General features: G+C 34.6%; 1 protein-coding gene across 1 annotated transcript in view; it reads right to left on the bottom strand.

Annotated features, from left to right (window-relative positions):
• LOC131669569 (uncharacterized) overlaps nucleotides 1-19264 on the bottom strand; it is a 57744-nt gene extending 38480 nt beyond the window's left edge. Inside the window, 6 exon segments of the mRNA XM_058944532.1 lie at nucleotides 15845-16060; nucleotides 16137-16569; nucleotides 16656-17578; nucleotides 18335-18595; nucleotides 18597-18856; nucleotides 19019-19264. Coding sequence (XP_058800515.1) covers nucleotides 15845-16060; nucleotides 16137-16569; nucleotides 16656-17578; nucleotides 18335-18595; nucleotides 18597-18842 — 2079 coding nt within the window. The 5' untranslated portion in view covers nucleotides 18843-18856; nucleotides 19019-19264.
• Between the last annotated feature and the right edge of the window lie 426 nt (nucleotides 19265-19690).

The following is a 19690-nucleotide window of genomic DNA, read 5'->3' as shown; positions in this document are numbered from 1 at the left end:
TATTACCTTTAAAATAGCGTCAAGTTTTTTATCTACGACTCATTCTCGCTGAGAGATAAAACTTTAAAGTTTGGAAATTTTCGTCTCAGGGTGGGCAAAATTACGTGCCGGGCACTGTAAATTCAATATACTCGGCTACGCACGCGATTTTATACATTTTGTTATCTTCTTCGAAATATGAAAAATCTAATAATAGACTAAAACAGTCAGATTCGGCCATAGTTTGCGTAACAGACGATCATTTACCGAACGACTTTCATAGCGTCGAGTGCGCTTCGTAAAGTGAGATATTACCATGTTAACTTTGGCCGCACGCTCTCTATTAATTGTATATAATGATTTAAAAATTTAGTACCCCGGTTTAGAACTTACAAGGGGTATATAACCAAGACTTGGTACTTTAGGTTACGCGGAAGATGTGGTCAGAATGCTAACCCTATTAAAGGAATGTATAGGTTAGTATATAGGCATATATTGTCTACTGATTTTATTTACAAGCTCAAATTTATTTATCAAACGGTAATCTATCCTGATCCCTTTCAATTTTATTACTAAATTAATCGATTTGATGACAAATATATGGAAACTTCTAGAATAGTTGCTTGAAACGCTGCAATAATCTTAAATTTAATTGCTGAATAATAATTTCGATATACAATTTGAATAACATTAAAAATTTTATTTCCTAATTACATATTTGGTCAATCTTCCTATCCCTTTCATTCATTATTATAGAACTCAACTGATATTTGCTGTTTAATAGCATTTTTTACACTAATTATTGAATAATTGATGTTTTTGGTTAATTTTGATTGAATGGAATTCGATCAGTAATTGAACATTAGCAACGTAAATTCATATCTAAATTCATAGAATCAATTACATTAATTGATATAAACATCATAAAATGATTATAACTTCAATTTAATATTAACTATCTTATTGGCCTCATTGTCTAATTTATTTTATTGTGATTTAATAATTGCCATTGCTAACTTTTTCAATTTATAGAAATATATTTTAATGAAAAAGTTAGTTTAATTCGTTTGGCCCGAGAGCACCCCTCCCGGTACACCGCTATTTCTACAATCATAACTCGTGCAATTCAACGTATAGAAAAGTGAAATGTTCAGGCCTCGGCCTGTATTTTCCCCTCAACATATGGTTTTTGTATGGCTGACTTCTTTTTAGCTCAAATCAAGAAATTCATGGTAAACAGTTGTGACGTCATGGCTTTACAAACATTAAAAGTAAATGTTTAGTCTCGTCTCCTATCTCGCCTTTATATAATTAAGACAGGTTGAACCTTGCTTTTTGTTAACTCACAACACGATTGTTGATGACACATGTTTTATATTTTAAATTACAAGTAGCAACTGGAATCAAATCTTCTGTGACGTCACAAATTCACCCAGAACTGATCTCATAACTCACTAGAGGGCTACACCTTATGGCACATTTTATCCCTTCTTCCAACAAATGACATAATGGGAGAGAGCGCTCTGAACAAGGGTATAAAGATCAGTGCACCGGCTCATTCATGCCATTAATTCGAGCGGATCAAGCCATTATTTTGAGTGGTTTTTTTGTGTAGAGAATACAAAATTATCATAAAAAAATGGAAAAATAAATATTTATCTAGGAAATGATAAGATCAAATTGACATATTTCGGCGTTTTTTCAATTTTATATATTTTGAGGGTGAACTACCCCTAAACCCTATTAATACTATATGAATAGTTGACGATCACCAATTTTGCTGATTTTCCATATGCTATGACGTTTAACAGTGGGCTAGACAATGACACTCTTAGTCTGTAGGGAAATAAATGTAAGGGCTGAAGACAACCCTCAACAACTACCACTAAAACACTATTACAGCAATATTTGCGGTTTATATCAATATTTTTTTATAACAAAAATTTGAAAAATTCGTTATTAAAAAGTGAATATAACTATATAGGTTTTGTCTCTGAGGATTGCAACCCCTACGACGTAAAAGGAAAGAACAAACTTTTTGATTGGATTTTTCGCGTGAAAAATCACAAAATTACCATAAAATTTAAAAAATAAATTTTCATCATAAAAATAATAAAGTAATATTGACCAGCTTCAGGGTTGGGTTTTTTTATTACTCAATATTACGAGGGTAAACCACCCCTCAACCCTACTATTGCTAAATAAATAGTTGCCAATCACCAATTTCTCTGGTTTTTCATTTGCTATGATGCTTAAAAATTGATGAGAGAATTATACTGTTGTTGTGCCAAAAAAGGAATTCGGGGTCTGGAAACCACCCTCAAAAGTCACCCCCAAAACCCTGTAACAGTAATATCTTCGGTATTTATGACTATTTTTCGACAAAAAATATTTGAAAAAATCTATATAAAAAAGAAACGTAACCATGCAGGTTTTATCACTAGAGGTTGCCAGCCCTACGTTGTACAGGGGTGAAACTGTATTTAGAGTATACATTTTTACCATCCGAATTCGAAAACGGATAAAAAAATTACAAAAAAAACGAGATATCTTGTGAAAAATAATACCAATAAACCTAAAGCGTTATGGTATATGTCCTAAACACCCAGCGATTAACTCCATATGCATACCCCCTAATCAACTTCCTGATTAACCCCCTGATTAGCCTCACTCGCATACCTGATCAACCTCGCTCGCATACCCCCTGATCAATCTCACTCCGTGATTAACCTCATTCGCATACTCCTTGATTAACCCTCATTAACCACACTCGCATACCGCCTGATTAATCCCACTCGCGTATCCCCTGATTAACCTCATTCACTCATCAAACCCATTTTCATATTCCCTGAATAATTCCAACCGCATACCTTCTGATCAACGTCACCTCCTGTATAACCTCACTCACATACACCCTGATCAACCACACTCGCATACCCCCTGAATAACTCCACTAGTCAAGTTAACCCCCATGAACGTAAGCCCCCAGTTCATCCCCGAGACAGTTTTACCTCCAGAAGGCTTAACCTAATTAATGGTTATCGGACGGGTTCACCCCCAGGTCGGTCAACCGCTTGACAAATATTACCGTAGACAGAGTAACCCGCAGAGAAATTCACCCCAATAGAAGTTGATTGTGGACGAGTGATGTATGTTTATTTATTTTATTAATACAACATTAACACGTTTGATGGTATCATCATATTCTTCTTGAAATTCAATCAAATTTTTAAAGTTAATGATTGTATTGTATATAAGATTCGTGTTCTTATCACTGTTGATATTGTGAGCAATAATGATAGTCTATAAAAAAATACCGCAGGCATAGTCTTGCATCATGCACATTTCATAATTTCTGTATTTTCACAAATCTTGCTGATAGGATCATCTTCAATCGCAAAGCAATATTCTGCAGGATTATCGAATTTAGGAGGTTTTTTATCCAAATATCCACTCTTGTACCAAGCATATTTGAATACGTTTTAGAATCTAAGTGAAGATTATTGATTATGTGTAATAGATTGTAATTTTATAATATTATTTCTTTTATGTAAATTTATTTCCGATCCGAATAAAATGATAACATCAGATATTTTCCGCACAAAGTTTTTCCAAATTTTAAAACCAAATACATCCAATGGTTAAAATTTGCCTGTGGTTCCTTTAGGGATTGTTATCAATCGAAAATTTTTATCTTGAGATATAACTTCTTATACAGTGCGTTCCATTGCCTACTCCATGAGTCTAGTAACAAACCTGCAGTTTTTCCACAATTAGGAAAAAAGATATCTCCTAACCATGTTTGAAGTAATTTACTCGACAGTTATCCTGATACGCTTGCTTGCAAATATATATTAGGTGCTTGGAATAATTCTTTTACAAGAGTAGGCTCAAATTCGCCCTTTGGTTATTGTAAAACCATAAAAAGAGGCGAGAGCAACATACCTTCTGCAGATATTATCGGTTGTATCGTATAACTATGTGTAGTGGATGATATTGATTGTATAACCGTTTCAACTGTCTTTATTCCTTTCCCATTTAATGTCTTGCCACTATGCATTTCAAAATTAAATCTATTTTTATTGTGAATAACCAGACACGAAGATAGGTTCAATGCAGTTTTATTATAAATTACATATAGCTTAACAAGTTACAGTGTAGTGAGGAACGTCCGGCGAAGACGAGCGTCACGAGCCGAGAGTTGCACCAGATTTGCCGCGTACCGCACTTCGTGTGTCGAGACGCCGAGCGTCCGAGAGATGGCTCTTTCTCGCGCACTTCCATCTGTAACCTCATATTCTCAACACTCCCACTGACGGTCACATATGCAATCATCGTCATTTATTGTAAATAAAATTATGGACGAATGCCAATCAATTCCTTCAAGAATTCAAATGTCTTTACTGGCAGTGCCTTGGTCAAGATATCAGCCTCTTGGTTTGCTGAGCATACATATTCAACTGTTAATGATTTATTATTATAATATTCTCTGATAAATTTATACTTAATATCAATATGTTTAGTGCGGCAATGATATCTTTGATCTTTTATAAGTTGTGTAACGGGGTGGATACCGTTTAATTACTTTTATTCGCGCGGATTCATTGGAGGGCGAACGTAATTGTCTATGCTCGATACATAATCCGGAGAGCATGGGGAAACAGGTGTCAGTCAACCGATAGATCTATTAATCTACGAGAATGTGAGTGAAGCAATATGGAATAAGCGAATCAAAAGCACTTGTTAACAACACGAACGGAATCTTTTATTGCCCATCAAAAATTACACTGAATCGGCCCGCGTGTTTATGTTGACATCGGCGCTCGCTCATCGAGGACACACAGTGTCGGGACGCTCGCTGCTCTTTGTTAACAGAGCTGTTGCATGCACGCTTCGAATACGAGAAATTAATCGTCACTCATGCAATTGTATCGCGACCGCGAAATTAAGCTGGCCAGCTTACCTTAATATTGCAGGCGTACGAAAAAGACGATAGCGAGTCACACTGCGAGAGAACTGTTTTATTTTTGTCAACGCCGCGGATCGCGAGTTCACGCACACGTGGTTTCGCCCTCGATGGCGAAGCCTCACGCACACTCAGCCGGTCTCGTGGAAGGTGATGTTTCTCCGCCAGGTCGGGTCTCTCCTTTCGGCAGCTGTGTAACACCTTGGCAATTGCGATCGCCCCTCTAGGTCACTGGCGCGGACTATCTCCTTCCGATTTCTGATATCGGTGGCTCACGAATCGGTGGTAGTCTAATAAGCGGACGAGCCCGTTGATGGAAGAATCCTCACTTACTTGCAAGCGTGATGGTGGTTAAAGCTTCACTGGTTCAATTTCAATCGCGCGCGTTCCGTCTGCTCGCGCGCCGAATTCCTTCGTTACGTTTTTCGTCTCCCCGGTAGGTGCCGCCCCCGCAGGCAGCAATTAGGTTATATTATTAGCGCTAATTTGACGTTTACCGTCACAGTTGAATAACGCTCTGATTATCGACATACAGTACAGGTGATCGCAAAACTTTATCGAAAATACATTTGATAAAACGCTCTGTCCAAATAATTTCTTGTGTCGCATCACAAGCTGCCAAGAACTCCGATTCAGTCGTGGAAATAGCAATCGAATTTTGTTTGTGTGATCTCCACGTTACAACAGTCATCCAATTTCAAAATGACACCTGAGACAGATTTTCTAGTGATTTTATCGCTTGCATAGTCTGCATCGCTATAAACTACAATTTTTGAACAATCGTTGTTGATTTTGTAAATTAGACCATGAGTTAATGTGCCTTTTATGTATTTGATCACACGCTTTATCGCATTCCAATGTAACTTAGTCGGATTTTCCGCGTGTCGGCTAAGCTCTCCCACTGCAAAGGCAATGTCAGGGCGAGTAACGTTGGCGAGAAACAACAAGCAGCCGATCGCTTCTTTATATGGTACATTTACATTACTACTTTCCCCCCTTTTTTCAAAAATTGAAGCAACAGTATTTGGATCAATTGGTATATTAACGGAGTTTGATTTTTTCATAAAAAATTTTTCAATGATTTTTTCAGCAAATGTTTTTTGATGTATATGTATGGAGCCATCAGCTAAATAATCAATTTCAATTCCTAAAAATGTTTCCATATCACTAGTTGTAATTTAAAAATAGCTATTAATGTATTTCAGTAATGCAATAATTTTCTCTTTATTTTTACATGCAACAGCTCCATCATCAATATAAAGAATGAGAATTAAATTTTCACTTGAATTTCTAGTCGTGAAAACACACGGATCTGCGTCATTTGCATACAAGCCAAATTTGTTTAAACAATTGACAAACTTTGTGCTCCAACATCAAGCAGCTTGTTTCAAGCCGTATAAGCTTTTGCGTAATAAACAAACTCTGCCTGAGCCATCATCAAAACCATCAAGCTGTTTCATTAAAATCGTTTCATTTAGATCACCGTTTATAAACACCTTCTTCACATCAAATTGTATCACATGCATATTTTGTGCAGCAGAGATTGCTAGAAAAATTCGAATTGAATTATATCGAGCCACGGGGCTAAATACGTCTTCATAATCGACCCCTTGCCTTTGTGAAAAACCTCTAATAACAAGTCTCGCTCGATGTTTATTTTTATTTGTTGTCGAGTCTTGTTTCTCTTTGAAAACCCATCTATTTGACAATATTTTAGCTTTGGGAGGTGGTTCAATTAAAACCCACGTTTTATTTTTTAATAAGCCTTCCATCTCCTCTTTCATCACTGAAATCCAAACATCTAATTTTTCACTTTGCAAAGCTTGTTTATAACTTACTGGCTCGCCATAGCATGCAAGAAATAATTCATCTATTTGTTCAAAATCAAAAATAAAATTGTTAATAACATCGCCGTGATCGGGTGGTTGAATCGCTCTGCGATCACGTAAGTTATATCGAGGTACATTAGCTCCCACTGCTCCGGGGTCATCGTTCTCTCTGTTGTTTACATTCTCACGCTCAATGTTTTCATTTTCGTTGACCTCATTCTCAAAGTTTTCTTGCATATTTTCAAAATTCTCAATAGCATCAAAATTATCTCGGTTATCATTGACGTTTTCGTTCACATTATTATTAGTAATAACAAGATTTTCATCGTCAAGTTCATCGTTTTGAATGTTATTTTCATTTTCAAAATTATTTTCATTTACATTAATCAAAATTTGCTCATTTGGCAATTTGTTTGGTACAGGAGAAATGTTCAAAGTGTAAAATTCGTACTCTTACTTTTTCGTCGTTGGTGTCTTATGCCATTTTTGAATAAGATATCACTCAAATCTTTGTTTACAAATTCCAGTCCATTATCTGTTCTCAAAGTGTTAATTTTTTCATTGGTTTCTTTTTCAAAACGTTGCAAGTAATTCATAAAACAATTTTTTACTTCGCTCTTATTTTTTAAAAAATACACAGTTTCATATTTAAAAAAATCATCTTTAAACAGTAAATAATATTTCGAATTACCTACAGAATTTTCTTTCATTAGGCCACAAAGATCACCACCTACGCGCGTCGTTCGACTTTCGCTAATTGGAAAGGGGTCTCGATGCATTTTACCCAACGCGCATGCGTCACAAAACGGAGTCGCTTGCTTGACTCCAATGTTATTGTTGTCGACAATCCTTTTCACCTGCGCGAAATTTTGATGCGCTAAACGCTCATGCCATAACTGTAGGAAATTTTTATCAAAAGTTACATTTTCGTTTTCCATCGCTACAAACAAGTTCTCAAATCCACGAACTTTAATTTTCATGACGAAAATATTCTCACTTTCAGCCTTTTCACCTACAATTACGGCCTTATCATCACGATATAAAGTGCGTACGGTATTGTTCGAAGAACAAGTCATACCTTTCGCGAGAGCTGATCCCAAAGAAAAAAGATTGAATTTTAAACGCGGAACATATAAAACATCAGCCAAGTGTTTTTCAACCCACTCGCACCCATTGTATACAAACACATCGATACAGCCGCGGCCTTCCGCGAACACAATATTTCCATCACCCAAACATATCGATTTTTTGTCAGCTGACGTGAACGCATCATACTCACTGAACCATTTGCGCTTACTTGACATGTGTTGTGACGCTCCGGAGTCAAATAGCCAGTCCGCCGAGGACCGTTTGGAGTCGTTCGCAGAAAAGATGACATCGCCGATCAGCGCATCGTTGCTTGCTGGCTGCTCCGAATTCTTGTGACGTGGATGCTCCTGTTGAGGCCTACTGCCCTGTCGATGCCAACAGTCACGTTGTTTATGTCCTTTCTTCCCGCAAGTCCAACAGCCGCCTCCTTTCCTCGAATGGGTCGCTCCATCAGCATTTGCAGATTTGTTGTCTCCGCTTTCTGCTTGGCCTTTTCCTTTGCTCGAGAATTTTCTGGAATTGTTATTTCTATTTGCCATCAGTGCTGTGTTCTCGGAATCAGTTTGAATTTCCAAATGTGCTTCTTCCATGATGAGTCGAGAAGTCAAATTTGCAACGGTTTTCTGGTCGCTTGCTGCGAAATCCCAAGCTGATATGAAATGGTTGTATATTGCTGGTAAAGTAATGATGATTTTCGTAATCAGCATACTATCGGAAATTTTCTCTTTTACTTCTTTTAAAGAACAACACAAATTTTCAATTTTCGAAATATGCGTAGCAATATTGTCACTTGGGCTATTCTGGAAACTAAACCATTTTTGCTGTAGCACGTGCACGTTCGTTTCACTCTTGCCTTCGTATACTGATAGTAGTTTGTCCCACATTTCTTTAGCGGTAGTAAAATTCAGTATCAAAGTCATTGGCTGCTTTTCCATCGAAGTTACAATGTACTTCTGCGCCAAAGCGTCCTTTGTGATGAATTCTTTCAATTACTTCTCGTATTGTGCAATTTGCGGGGCAGTTGCACCTTCCGTGGGAGCAACAGGTTTCGTGGCTTCATTTATCACATCAAAAGCTTCATGCGACGTCAAAATCACGCGAATTTGAAATTTCCATATGCTGAAATTTTCAGCATTATTCAGTTTTGCCACTTTCACGAGCTCACTCTTCATTTTTACCACTTTGTAGTGTTGCACTTAGGCTGGCCGATAAAAATGTAGTTACTTTTCAAACAGTAATTTTAATCAAAACTCGATGCCACAGAATTTCTGTAACCTGGGCCCATAACCTGTTGTGAATAACCAGACACGAAGATAGGTTCAATGCAGTTTTATTATAAATTACATATGGCTTAACAAGTTACAGCGTAGTGAGGAACGTCCGGCGAGGACGAGCGTCACGAGCCGAGAGTTGCGCTAGAGTTGCCGCGTACCGCACTTCGTGTGTCGAGACGCCGAGCGTCCGAGAGATGGCTCTCTCGCGCACTTCCATATGTAACCTCATATTCTCAACAATTTTGATCAGAATTATATACATTACTTGTTCTTTCTTTAAATAGTTCAGATTTCACTTCATTAACAAAATTTTGACAATTCAGCTGTAGATTAGGCTTATTATTAATAGATACCTTTGTTACATGTTTCATTATTTTACGTGATACAATTTTATGTTTTCTTTTAAATAAAAATATCCACTTTGGTGATACTTTAAACCAAGGCACATTCAATTTATGCTTCTTTTCTAAAGCCCATCATAATCTTCAGCATGTTTTTCCTCAAAACCATCGTCAATCACTTCTGGATTGATATTAAAATCATCATCTGGGAAACATAAATTGTCACTTGTTTCATACTCAACGCCTGAATATACTTCAATACTTTTTTTCAATACATCTTTGATATAATCGTGTAGTTGTTTCTCTGCGTCGTTCAATTTTGGTATTTTCCACTATTTCAGTTACATGGAATGTTATTAATAAACTTTGCATGACATTGTGAATTTTGATTGCCATTATCACATAATATTGATATTCAAAAAAATTATACGATATTAACAAAATTGTATTATTATCCGACTGAAATATGTTGACATAATACGATATATATATATGTGTGTGTGTGTGTTCTGATTAACAAAACATGTTTTGAAGTTTGGACCATATAAAAAGCAATTGATTAAGCCGTATATGTATACATACATACATACATACATATATATATATATATATATACAGGCTGTCCCAGACCATCCGTCCACCCCTTCTAGTTTTTCAAAAACGCATTTTTAGAAAATATAAAACATAAAATTTCAGTAAATCAGTCAAGGATTTCAGCGGTGACCTCTAATTTGACCTTGGAAATGATTTTCAAGGGCAGCTCAAGGTCAACTTGGTTTTTTTAAACAGGACCCCTAATTTTGACTTTGAATTCTTAAAGAGCACGAAATTTTGAGTCAAAAGTGTTTTTATAATTTTTTTTATTAAGGCCACAGTTTCCGAGAAAAAAATTCATTAACATTTGAAATTTAACATGTGAAGCCTTTCAGATAATTGCAAGCCATGAGTTTCACGAGTTAAATTACAAATGTTAATGAACTTTTTTTTTCGGAAACTATGAAACTTGAATATCCATTCGAATGACGTGGCTTGAAGTCGATACCTTAATGAAGAAAAAAATATCCATTAATTTAAGTTTGCATTACTTTTCTTTACTAGGTTTAATGGTTATTAGTCACGGAGTGAACAATGATTTAACGGAGGGAAATTAATGGAGTGAATTTCAATTGTGTAGAATCTGAAACGTCATTGACTTATTTTGATTTAATACCAAATTATTTATCAACTTTTTTTTCTTAATAAGTAGTCGTTACTTACGCTACTTACATTCTGATCTACACAAGTGTATTAGTATTTGTACTGGTTCTTAATTCCAGTCATGGTTTATTCCAACGAAGAAGCTGTTCAGATGATTCAAATACTGGGTGTTGGGAATTGAGCAGAAATAATAATTCAATCAAAGTTCAGGTTATAGTTCTGTTTTATTATTATTATTAAGATGACAAATGAAAGAATATGCGACATAAAAAAATAAAAAAGAATACCCCGTTCTTGAACCGGGAAAAGCCTGATTAAATCTAATGGCCAAATATAAATCGCAGTTCACAAATTTTCAAGAAAGAACAACGCACGCTATGAACGACAATTTGAAACAGAGAGTTAAATACAGTTTTAAAAACTAGTGTTCGCTCGACTACAGATAGAGTAAGAGTGAGCGAAGGAAAATTTCGCCGTCAAGCGACAGCTCAACAGTTCCTCTTCCCTTACAGATGCTCCTCAACCTTTCAAATCCGATGCGCACGCATTTACACTGTTGTCAGACTAAGAGTTCGCCCTCTCTTCTCTTTGCTCTCTTGCTCTGCAGCCTACCGACCCAAAGACAGCTTATCCGCTGCTTTTTCCGTATCAGATGACCTTCAATACCCAGAAGCGGCGCTTCTCGCGAGGTCTTACAGCCTCCAAGAGCCAAACTCTTGGAGCTGGCGGCTTCACGGCCATGGTGACGCTTTTACGCCCATGCTCATTTTCTCGAGCTTCGAGCAAAGAAAAAAGGGAGAGGCGCCGGGAATCAACCGATCGTTGGTACCGTCGCTTCTACCTAATCAGCAAACTTAATCTAATAACTCGTTCTAATTTTAAGCGCTGAAGAAAAGGAGATGCAAAGATATTGAGAGTAGCAACGCTTAATTATTTTACGACCGTGAAATACGACACTATAAGAAATTTAAAATTTTGGAGAGAGCTCAAAATGTGGCGGCTTCGCAAACAGGGGCTATTTCACACGTGAACTCAAAAAGTGGCGGCTTCGCAGAGGCTCATTCCGAACACTGGGAGAGTGTGGGAATGTTTTTTCTGCAGTTGAGCAATTGTGGCGACAGCGCTTCCCAAAAAATTTTCCTCATTCACGGAAAGTATTTTTCAGATTATGTAAACGCGTTCGTAAGAAAGGTTTGGTACAACCACATCATAATAAGGGCAGACAAATTCGCAGAAGAATTCGTGATATGAAATCTGCCGATATCATTGCATATGCTTCTGTTATACCCCAGAACAGTTTAAGACGGCGAGATAAAGATTCTGGAATATTGAGAAACTCAATTCAGCGAATTTTTAAGGAAAACAAGTTTCATGGTTACCGGATGCAGCTTCATCAAACCTTAAGTCAGGATGACCACAGACAAAGACTAGCATTTTGCAATTGGATTGGAGAACAGCTCCGTAATTTTCATCGAGATATTCTATTTTCGGATGAGTGCACATTCCACTGTGATTATGAAGTGAGTAATTGGAACTTCCGTTATTGGTGTGATATGAATCCTCATTGGTTAAGAGAGGTGGATCACCGACACAAGTGGAAAGTCAATATCTGATGTGGTGTTATCGGTCTAATTTTTCTGGATAGGAATATGAATCAGTTCAGGTATTTACAACTGCTACAGAACGACCTGCCACATTTATTGGAAGATGTTCCGCTTGACATACGTCAGCGACTGTGGATCCAGCAGGACGGTTGTCCAGCTCATACAGAGAGAAACGTCCGAATCGAACTGAATAGAATCTTTCGCAGGAGATGGATTGGTAAATATAGGCCAGTTAATTATCCACCTCGCTCACCAGACTTGACTATTCTAGATTATTTATGGGGCAGGATAAAAAATATAGTATACCAAGAAAGACCTACAACTAGAGCAAATATGATCGTTAAGATTATGGAAGCTGTTTAATCCCTTTCAGTTGACAAAATTCTTCGAGCAGATGACTCCTTTCCGAAACGAGTACGAGCTTGCATAGTGGAGCTCAATTTGAACATATCAAATAAAAAAAATTTTAAGCAAATTATAAAGATACGAATTATTAAGAATTATTACAATTATTCGGAAATGAAAGTATGAACTATTGTATGTACAATAAAATTGACTTATTTATTTATTAAAATTTTTATTGATTAATTTATTTATTTAAAGAAATACAAATTGAATAAAAATAATTCAATTATTATTTGGTTGATTATAAAATAAAAAATTTCTGTTATGTAATCACAAGTTATTGAAGTTATTAAGTCCAATTCCATTCTCTCTGTTTTCCTCTAAAAAATTAAAACTGAATTCATTTCAGTTGATTCAAACACTTCGAAAATAATTTTGGGGTTATTGTAGAAGAATTTGGAGTTTAACTCAAAATTTCGTGCTCTTTAATAATTCAACGTCAAAAGTAGGGGTTCTTATTTAAAAAAAACCAAGTTGACCTTGAGATGTCCTTGAAAATCATTTCCGATGTCAAATTAAAGGTCACCGCTAAAATCCATGACTGATTTACTGTAATTTTGTATGTTTCATATTTTCTGAAAATGCGGTTTTGAAAATCTATAAGAGGTGACGGATGGTCGGGGACACCCTGTGTGTGTGTGTGTATGTGTGTGTGTGTGTGTGTGTGTGTGTGTGTGTGTGTGTGTGTGTGTGTGTGTGTGTGTGTGTGTGTGTGTGTGTGTGTGCCGTATATCATTGCGGTCAATATGGTGAATAAACATTAAAATTCAGTTTGATTGGGTTAATGCCGCAAACCAAGATTAAAATTCGATGTAATTGCGGTTAAGGAGGCAAACCAAGATTGAAATTCTATCATAACAGTTTCTCCCTATTTAGTAAAATAGGTCGACAGAATACGGTAACATACGTAACTTGAGTGAACAGAACAAGTTTTGCAGTTAGAACTACATGAACAGTAAAAAACGGGATTGTGGATATTATAGTAAGACTTGAAGTTATTTGTTAAGCTAGATTTTTACCTATATTCAAAGTGATATGACATCGTGAATGAATTTTATTTCCACAAACGGACCATACACCATAAAGTTATACTCCTACCTTTCAAAATCCACTTTACAGATTAGGGATACATTTTCTTTCATCGAAACCATCGGAGATTCCCCGTGGGGTTAATCAGTGGCTACGCGAGTGGAGTTGATCAGGGGTATTTAGATGGTAGGTGAATGAAGTAAATGAGGGAGTGTTCAGGGGTATATGAGTGGGGTTAATCGGGGGGTATGCGAGTAAAGTTAATTAGGAGATGAGGTTGATCACAGGGTATGCGAATGAGATTGATCAAGAGATAAGGTTGATCACGGGGTATGCGAGTGAGGTTGATCAGGGGCTGAGGTTGATCAGGTGGTATGCGAGTGAGGTTAATCAGGGGGTTAATCAGGAAGTTGATTAGGGGGTATGCATATGGAGTTAATCGCTGGGTGTTTAGGACATATACCATAACGCTTTAGGTTTATTGGTATTATTTTTCACAAGATATCTCGTTTTTTTTTTAATTTTTTTATCCGTTTTCGAATTCGGATGGTAAAAATGTATACTCTAAATACAGTTTCACCCCTGTACAACGTAGGGCTGGCAACCTCTAGTGATAAAACCTGCATGGTTACGTTTCTTTTTTATATAGATTTTTTCAAATATTTTTTGTCGAAAAATAGTCATAAATACCGAAGATATTACTGTTACAGGGTTTTGGGGGTGACTTTTGAGGGTGGTTTCCAGACCCCGAATTCCTTTTTTGGCACAACAACAGTATAATTCTCTCATCAATTTTTAAGCATCATAGCAAATGAAAAACCAGAGAAATTGGTGATTGGCAACTATTTATTTAGCAATAGTAGGGTTGAGGGGTGGTTTACCCTCGTAATATTGAGTAATAAAAAAACCCAACCCTGAAGCTGGTCAATATTACTTTATTATTTTTATGATGAAAATTTATTTTTTAAATTTTATGGTAATTTTGTGATTTTTCCAATCAAAAAAAAATCCAATCAAAAACTATGCGGTTTTGTTGTTTTTTAAGTAAGAAATTTTTTCCATTTTGTTTCATCAAAAAAGATTTATTACAACCAAAGTTACTGCAGTTTTACTGGTTTTAGGGTCGACTAATGAGGGTGGTTTTTACCCCCTAGACAGCTTTTTCCGCCAATAAAAAAAATACGTGTCTCTTATTTTTTTATAAAGTATAACATATCTCAATTGCAACAAAATTGAAGGCGGACGGTTGAGAATGGTCCCTTGTAAGAGAGTTTTTAGAGATATTTCTAGTGGCCTTTCCAGAGGACATTCCAGTTGCTTTTCCTGAAACTTTTCCAAGTGGACGTTCCAAAGATTTTTCCAGTCAAATAATTAAGTGATCAGTGGCAGTCATGGATTATTCTCACTCCTGTTTTTAAGTCTGTAACTTCTCAACTCAACCATTCAAGAGCTGTTTTGTTTTTTCTCTTATTTTCACCAAGAGAAAGCGAGACGAGAAACTCTTTCCCGAACATGTGCCGTACCGTATTTTTTTATACGTGTGGAAAGTGCGATTTTTAACGCACGTTTTTTGCCGAGCGTGCGGAAAAACCGCACTTTCCGCACGGAGTGTCGAAAAAGCTTCAACATGTATCCCACCAGTTATTGAGATTTCAATCGGATTATAAACTGAGAATCATTCGGAAAGCTTGATTTTATAAAAAAAATATTGAAAAAATCGTGTTTCTGTTTATTTAAACAACTTGTCATAATTAACAACTTTTGATCGCATTTTCCTGTACAACATTGAAAATCGGAGATTTTTAGTTTCAAAATATTGTATCTTCCAATAATTTATACGTTGAATTGCACGAGTTATGATTGTAGAAAGAGCGGTGTACCGGGATGGATGTTCTTAGGCCAAACGGGTTAAGTAGCTCCTGTGTAAATTTTCTCCGAAATTGATCAACATTAATTTTTGAAATATAGTGTTATCCTATCGACTTCCAATTGTAATATAATAATATTACTAATCCACGTTAGTAACATATTGGAGTCTGATTTTGATAGATTTTTTTTAAAAATAATAACGAAATAAATATGAGAATACAGTTTGAATAAACTTTAAGTATAAATAAACTTGTATAAATACCTCTCTTACACTGTGTCGAATTTGACACTGAACACAATAACGTGCAGCATAGCAAGGACGTTGAGTTAGGATACGTTTATGTCGTAATCCACAATTGGTACAATGTATTGTATTAGCTGCTTGCTCCATTTTTTTATGCAACTGACAAATCAAGTCATTTAATTCGCCCCAAGTAGCTTCAACTTGTCTTGTTTGATCAAAGACCTGTCTTTGCTCCTGCAGGGTAAACTTATTTAATGATGGCCATTGTTAAGTTACTGAATTAAATAAATTTGGTATTGTCAGTTCTTACTGGTTCTCCTATTATATCAAATGCATGAACCAAAATTTTGAAAGCCTCTTCTGCACCAGGTTGATTGTTTTTATCAGGGTGAACTAAAAAAGCTTGTCTTTTATAATATTTTTTAACGTCATCATCAGAACAAGTTGGAGTAACTCCTAATATACTGTATGGATCTTTTCCTTTACAAGCTAATAATCTTTTCATAGCTTCTTCACCAGTAGTTGGCAGGATAATGTTAGTATCTAATCCTCCTATTAAATTTGTACATCTATCTGTTTTATTTTCTGTTTTCAGACGTTTCCAAAATGCAAACTTATTACCAAACCAGACATATATCCATTTTGTAAAATTATTTAGAAAATGAATTTGTGAAATTTTGGACAACATATAGATCCATAAGTATTTTACATACACAGTAAAATTATACAAGCAATGTTTCCTACTGAATATTTAATAATTATTTTTAATAAATTCAATACTATATTATCAACTATTTTTTTTTATTATACGAAAATTGTTTATACTTACAGTTGGACCATAAGATTTACACTTATAATAAAAACATTACAGATCAAATACAGAAGCCAAAATAATATTTTGAAAATTATTTGACTCCAATGATTATAATATTTATAAAAAGTTTTAGACATATCCCTAAAAGTTGTGGCATTGCTATCTTTTTTTCGATTTTGTTGATTCTTCATTTGTTGCAATTTAATAGTTTCTATTTTGTTGTTTATACAAACAGTTTTACTAAAGCTATTTATCATATATAAATTATTGTTTATTTGAATTGGACATCTTTGTAAACGATTTATTCTTTTTGTACTATTATTCTGAATGTTAGAATTATTTAATGTTTCGGCTTTATCATTTCTTTTCAAAAACTTCAAATCTTCTTTTTTCTCAAAATTATTAAACATATCACAAGTTACATTTGCAGATCTATTTAAAGATCTTATATCATTTAATGAGATACAATGTCTTAATAAATTGGAATTAACTTTTTTAACCAATGTTTTTGGTAATTCAAATTTTGGTGAACCATGTTCACTAACAGACAAATTTTGATATTTCAAAACTACTGTTCTGCTTTTATTTTTCAAATTTTTACCTATAACTTTCTTCATTGAATTCTCTTGTATTGGTTTTAATGCTGCTATTGTCAGAAAAGAAGAAGTAAGAATTGACTTTGATAATACATCTGAATAAGAAAGTCTCAACGGTATAACTTCTGAAATTGTTTTTAGCTGTGTCTTTAATAAGTTTTTTGGTAGTTTTTGAAATCGTTTGAATTCTGGTATTAACTGTTGTACTATAGTCACATTAGATGACCCACCAAGTGGTATATAGGTTCCAGATATATTAGGCACCAAGTTTTGTGAAAGATTGTCTATCAACTGTTTTCTATTAGACTTTTGAGTTAAAGAAGTACCAGTAGATAGAGGTACCTGCAAATAATTACATTTTACAAATATCTAACATTTAATTGATTAATAATTGATAAACAATATTTCAATACTGCATTTAATTTTTGAGGTAACTTTAGATTGCTCATCGAAACATTATTGTTATTAGAAAAACATTTAAATTTTATTTTTAAATGCACTTTATATTATTATTTTTGTAATTTTTTTCATTTGCAATTAAAGGCTAAAAATAGCAAAAAAGGAGTACCTAATTGTAACTTGAATATATTTTATAGTTCGTTATAGTTTGTTGTCGATCACAATAATGAAATCCATTATAACCACATAATGATTTTAATAAGCAATAAATTAAAATGTTTTTAATTTATTTACTATAAATGTACAGAACAATCTAGGATGAAAATTTCTTGATTAAAAAATATATTTCAGAGATATTATGATTTCTCAGATAATTTTAAGAAACATAACCTATTAAGGGAAATCATATTTTCAGTAAGTTATAGTATTCCATGGGTAAATGATTTTGAAAAATCTTGATCTTGTTTGAGATTTTATAACTAAGACTCATGAAAAATCACAAACATTAAAATCTTACATAATTTCCAAAATTATACCTCATTTCTTAAACTTATTTATAATATTTTTTGATGCTTTGTTCTATTAAAAATATAATTAAACAAGTGAAAATCAATATAAAAATATAGAGAAATACAATTATAACTAAAAATATAAAAAAATAACTTGACTATACTCTACATCTACTTATAACTAAAACACCTGAATTAGTTGATTATTGGAGAATCCATAGTCATGATCAATATTTGAAGTATTTTTATAAGATGATGAACTACTGGATTGACATTGTTCAGCTATAAATTGAGTATTATTTACATAAACGATATTTATAAAATTACCACCTCCAATATCTATTAAACAAATTAAATCATTATTTGCATTTATTTCCAAATGACTCGTATTTTGATATGGAATACAAATACACTGCACTGGATAATCTGTATTTTTTAATACCTTGGTGTAAAAGCGGTGATGGTATTTCAGTAATAGATGAAATAGTAGATATGTTTGATTGTGTAGATAAATCATGTATATACTGTACGTGACATGGAGGATAATCAGTCCAGCCACAAGACTGATTTTGTTGATTTGATAATCCAAACTGAACAAAAGATCCAGTTTTATTTTTTAAATCTACAGTTATAGCTTCAAAAACTTTATTTATATGAAATTCTGTATTATCTGATAGAGAACCTTGTTGATCATCCATGATATATTGAATTTCTACATTATAAAAAATAAATATAGTATATTGGTAAAATTTATCAACAATAGATACATTAAAAGACTATTTCCAGTACATAGATATTTTTTAGTAAATACAAATCAATAAATTTATTCATAGTGTAATAAAATTTTTGACATTAAATATTGATATTTTAATACCACTTTATTTTCTTTTCTTTATCTATGTATATTAATATACTAATGTATTTAATGTATCTTGATAATTCTTCAAATACTATACTTTAAAGATTTTTAAGTTTAGTATCAACAATATTTTAAGTATTAGATTACTATTCTATTCAAGTGAAAAATATTCAAGCATATAAACTTGTAACGGTTGGTGATTTATTTAATGTTAAATCGTCGTCCGTTAACAAAATCGATGTATCACCGCTGCTCGCTGTTTTCCTCGTCTGGCTAGCTCTGTGCTTGCCGCGCAACCTGATAACGAGCGCGAAAGCACGAAACAATAAAGAAAAGCAATGGTCGAAGATTCCTAGAAAACGGTGCGGAGGAAAAGGGAACATAGAGAATATTCGGGTCTAGCGAATGAATATGCCGGCTTATTAGTATATCTCTGCCGAATTTATTCACTCCTTGTATCTATATTGGCGCGACTATTTACGTTGGCCGAGAGATTCGCGATACGTAGCCTAATCGTACGTACGCGTGAGAGAGAGACGGAAAATACAATTTCGAATAACATGCAGCCGACGCTGTTTACATGCGCTCGCTTCCCGGGATTCTCGCTCGCAATACCGAAACAAAGAAGAAAACTTACGCGGGCGAACGCTGCTGCAGACAGCTACGCCTTAATTCCCGAGCCTGGTT

This window comes from Phymastichus coffea, unplaced genomic scaffold (assembly GCF_024137745.1).
Source record: "Phymastichus coffea isolate CEN01 unplaced genomic scaffold, Cenicafe_Pcof_1.1 PCOF00008, whole genome shotgun sequence".
NCBI classification, from domain to species: domain Eukaryota; kingdom Metazoa; phylum Arthropoda; class Insecta; order Hymenoptera; family Eulophidae; genus Phymastichus; species Phymastichus coffea.
This window is presented reverse-complemented; position numbering and strand designations above follow the sequence as displayed.